Source organism: Palaemon carinicauda, chromosome 1 (assembly GCF_036898095.1).
Source record: "Palaemon carinicauda isolate YSFRI2023 chromosome 1, ASM3689809v2, whole genome shotgun sequence".
NCBI classification, from domain to species: domain Eukaryota; kingdom Metazoa; phylum Arthropoda; class Malacostraca; order Decapoda; family Palaemonidae; genus Palaemon; species Palaemon carinicauda.
In genome coordinates, this window is record NC_090725.1 from 161,373,230 (window position 1) to 161,378,229 (window position 5,000).

At 35.5% G+C, this 5,000-nt stretch overlaps 1 protein-coding gene across 3 annotated transcripts in view; it reads left to right on the plus strand.

Moving 5' to 3' along the window:
- The window catches only part of LOC137652771 (uncharacterized), a 323,121-nt gene that overhangs the window by 296,041 nt on the left and 22,080 nt on the right, over window positions 1-5,000 (plus strand). For all 3 annotated transcript variants that reach the window (XM_068386178.1, XM_068386182.1, XM_068386185.1), the window contains exons 10-12: window positions 3,189-3,296; window positions 3,539-3,619; window positions 4,084-4,200. In XM_068386178.1, coding sequence (XP_068242279.1) covers window positions 3,189-3,296; window positions 3,539-3,619; window positions 4,084-4,200 — 306 coding nt within the window. The remainder of the gene's footprint in view (window positions 1-3,188; window positions 3,297-3,538; window positions 3,620-4,083; window positions 4,201-5,000) is intronic.

Genomic DNA, 5,000 nt, shown 5'->3' on the forward strand with positions numbered 1-5,000 from the left:
TTAAGATACATACAGTGCTTTGCCAAATGTTTTCGCTTATTACATACAAAGCATCTACCTATATATTCATCTGTCTTGCAAATAACGCTCTTTGACTTCTTCCTTATTGGAGGACTTGAAATCACTAAACTATTTAAACTGAGTTTGCAGAATATCGATATATAAATTCTGTCTTGCTAAAATGTACTGAAGAGAATACTAGATATATTTCTTCCCAGGATTTCTGAAGATCTGAGACTTGCTAAAATGCAAAGACATGTTTCCTCTTTATATTTCAACGACGAATTTATTGTATTAAGGAACTAAAATATTACCTAATCTCAGAATGTACAATGGTAATCATTCAGGATAAACAACAATATTGTTTTTTCCGGATTACTAGAAACTTTTGTCGGTTAAAACAAAAGGGAAATTTACATAATTCTTATTTTCTCAAATTAGGAATGATGCTTTATAATCTATTTAGATGCAATATCCACAAACTTTAGTGTACATTTGCGTTGTGTTTATTTGGAGGAAGAAAATAATGTAGCCTTGTTCATCAGTGTATTATGCCTAAGCATTAACGTCTGTTTAAAGTTTAAAGGTCGTCATGAATGGCAGAGGCAAGGGACAATGACATTGCCACAGCAAGCAGGACAATGCCTTAGAGACAGACCATATATTATATGATCAGCGCCCAAGCCTCCTCTCCACCCAAGATAGGACCAGGGAGGGCGAGGCAGTGGCTGCTGATGACTCGGCAGATAGACCTATAGGCTCCCCCAAACCCCCCAACTTTAGCTCACAAGGATGGTAAGGTTGCAGAAACTAATGGCACTAGCCAGTCTTAGCAGGACTCAAACCCCTGACTGGTAAACACCAGGCAGAGACGTTACCAATCAGGCCACAACAACCCTAAGAAATAAATGGTGTTGATAGCATCTTATTATAAAATTTCTCTATTTTACTATCGGTGAATATATGTGATTGCAAATACGTCCGATCATTAGCGGTCGTTCTCAAAAACGAAGGTTTTGCAGCTTTGGCTTAAAGGTTACAGATGAGGGGCAGATAAAAGAGACAAGTTATTACGCTCATGTACAATTTCCAAGAGCCAAAATACATACACACTCACATACACACACATACACACACACGTGTATATATATATATATATATATATATATATATATATATATATATATATATATATATATATATATATATATATATATGTGTGTGTGTGTGTGTGCGTATATATATATATATATATATATATATATATATATATGTATGTATGTATATATATATATATATATATATATATATATATATATATATATGTATATAAATATATATACATATATATATATATATATATATATATATATGTGCGTGTGTGTGTGTGTGGGTGTGTGTGTGACTACAACCCAGGCCCCTTCTCTACCGAAGCTTTGACCTTAGAGGTCAAGGCCAAGGCTTCTGATGACTCAGAATCTATACCTTTCAGACCTCCCTATACAAATCCTTCATCTCTAGCTCACAAGGACAGCAGGGTTAATTTTCCCCATTAAAATTTATGAACCCAAGAGCGTGACTAGAATTTTGGACCTATAAATTCCGAATTTCCGACAAACACAACTTCCCCTGAAATCATAATTTGTAAAACCCTAACTGACTCCTAAATCAATTGAACCTACCTTTTCTAGCCTTGAAAGTCTGTTTTCTGCCAAGAAATTTCTTTCTACCGTCGTCGAAAATGCTTTTTACCATCGCTTAGAATTTTGGCAATTTTTAGAAAAAGTCAGTTTTAGACTTACCACTCCTGCACTCTACTTGCTCTCATTGTTGTACTTCCTTTCCTCTATTTTCTTGTGTAAGAGGTATCACAGATTTCAAAGTTGGAGCTATGACATTTTGTCAAAACGCCCACTTCCGGAAAAAAAAATTCGGACAATCAACAGTAGAAGAAAGAAGAAGAAGAATAAGTATCGCAAAGTCAAGTTCTAATCTTATGGAAGGCCTTTATACTTTCGTATCATCAATTTTCCTAATTGCATCACTTCATGCATGGGAAGGCTTTTCCTTTCCATTAGAGAATGATTTTCTAGGCAAACTTTTTATTACAGTACTTGAATATTTACTAACATAAAAGCAGTATACTAAAATTCACATAACGTAATTGGGATTTTTTTTCCAAAATGAAGTATTGTAGGTGATACCAATAAAAATCAATATATTTTGTAAGATGCTTTTACTTATTATTTACTTTAAATTTATTCAGTTCTTTCCTTAGGAGGATCTCATGAACAATAGATAGCGTGTATAAAACTATGTCAAATTAGTTGTAGAATCTGCTCAAGATTATGCTGCATCTATAAGATGCCTAGTAAAACAAGGAACATTCATTCCCAAATAGAGTAAAATCGTGAAACGATGCTTTTATTGAAAGGATTTAAGTGACAGTTGAAAATCATCATTATATATATAAGCCACGCATGCGTAAAAATTCACAGGTTATTGCACCGTTGCACAATGTCCTAAAAACGAAACATATTCACATAGATTAGCACCAAAGACATGATTGGAATAGGGATGGCCAGACAACGGCAGCTGCTGACTCAGCAGGTAAACCTCTTGTATCCCCCAACACCACCCCAAAAAAACTCCCTATTCGTAGCATGAATTATTATCATCATTATCATTACTGACTAAGCTATAACATCAGTTGGAAAAACAGGATGATATAAGTCCAATGACTCCAACATGGAAAATAGCCCAGTGAGGAAAGGAAACAGATCAGTTAATATACCCGATTTTGTAGTATCTTTTTCTTAGAAGAGTTGCCTTCCATAGCTGAGAGTGGAAAGTAACTACTGAACAACTACAGTGCCGTAGACGGTAAAGATGTGTTCACTAATGGTAACGGTTGTAATATGTGTGTACCGTGAACTTGGAACCAATCTTGGTAACTCTCAGACGTTTCCTCTTGGTATGTTGTAGTGAATGTCATCCTGTAATTTCATTGGGGTCGCTTGGTTTTCTAAGTGTGGTGGCACGTGAAAAACAACAGGGAAGGAATATGTGACTTTGTTTAAATAAAAAAACAAAAGAGTGAATTGAAGGTATTAAAGCTTCAGCTAAGAAGTCAAAATTTCACAGAAAATTTATAATTTACTTTATTTCCATAAATTGCTTTGTTTTAGGTGGAGACTTTGAAGGCAGTGGCTATGATCTTCTCATAGATGACGACGAATACCCGCTGGGCATCCCAGGTATTCCCCGGGGCAGACCAGGTCCACCAGGACAAAAGGGTGAGAACGGTACATTGCAATTTTTTGAAAAAATATAAATTTGATCTGCTCAGGTTATTGATATTCTCTCAGAATTCAAGTTTGTTGATAATACTATAGTTTTAGAAAAAGTGAAAGTTTAAAATATAAATTCTAAAATGTATGGAAATTGGGACCTTTAACAATCTGGAGTTTTATAAAATATGAAGAGAAGGTTTCATGAGCAAGACGTATTTTAAAAAACAACACTTTACTTCCCGTAGGTGATCGAGGTGATCCTGGACGAGCTGGAATTCCAGGTCCTAAGGGAGAACAAGGTCTACAAATTGGTGCTGGAGCTCCAGGTACAGTTACAGTATTGTATTTCCCACATCCTAAACTTTAATGAGGTCCAGTAGACTTGTATCTGCTTGCAGTATTTACACGCAGTTAGTGATTTTAACTAATAAAGTACCTTTAAAATCATATAACGATGTTGTATAGCCCCACCGTTAATAGGCTACATTTTGAGCACATTTTGTGTTGTGTTTTGACATCAACCCAAGATCATTTTTAGAACGCTCTGATAGGTTAAGTAACTCTTTCCCTGTATTACTCCGTGTTCAGCACAGCATAATACCTCTCTCTGGGGAAGTGCAGTTAGTTCCTGTGTGTAGCTCTGTTCACCAATTCGTCTATCTCTCCCTACACTAGCTCTTTTAGTACTTGCCGCGCAGTAAGTGTGTGACAGGGTGCACTTCCTGTGTGCCAGAATTCTGTGTCCAACTGTATAATAGTTACAGTGTTCAATGTGTTTTTTATTCTCTAGGTGGAGATTCCAGGCCCATTCAAGATCTGTTCCAGACTGTAGCGATGCTAAGGGAAAATCTCAACCTTCTAGATGCTCGTGTACGGATCTTGGAAACAGAACTTCCAAAAATTATTGGTGAGTTATGCCTTGACAATACACGGGGTCAGTGTTTCGTTGAAGAAAGATATTTATGTCTAAATGGGTGACCTATAAAACTTTAATGCAAAGCTATATTTTTTTCAAAAACTAGAACAATCAAAACAGTGTCTGACATGCTGAAATACTAAACCTCCATTTCATTTTAACAATTTTCGTAGTTCACAAACAAAAGTTTATGAATATCAAACCCATGACTTTCTTCTCTGAACTAATCTGCTGTCCCTGTTTCTTATTTGAGTGGATGTTGCTGCTATGACGTGTAACACAATAATCGAGTGTTTCATTAACAATGACCAACTGAGGTGTTATTTTTGGGCTGTGATGAGGACTAATAACTTTTCTTTTATGGCGAATTGTGTGATGGAGGTTGGAGGCTGAATAGATAGGGTCTTGTGGTTTATCACTTTCCTTAATTTATATGAAACATCAAATTGAGAAACATTCATCAGCAATTAATTTCCTGAGTAATCAGATTTTGTACATAGGAAAGGCTCCTACTGTCAAAGGCAAGGTCATACACCATTTTGAATAACCGAAGGAATTATAAAGATTTTACAAAATGGCTAGTGTCATAATCCGTAATAGTACCAAGAACAGTCGTAGTCCTATCTACAGCAGCAGAGGTACAAGTTCAGTATTAGCAGTTGTATTAAGCTATGAAGTAACTCTTTATTAATAGTAATAACAAAGGTTATTCTTATTAGAATTAGGTTTCAATTTTATTTCTTCGGATTGTATATGTATGGCGACTTTATGTGATGCATTTGCACCTTAGA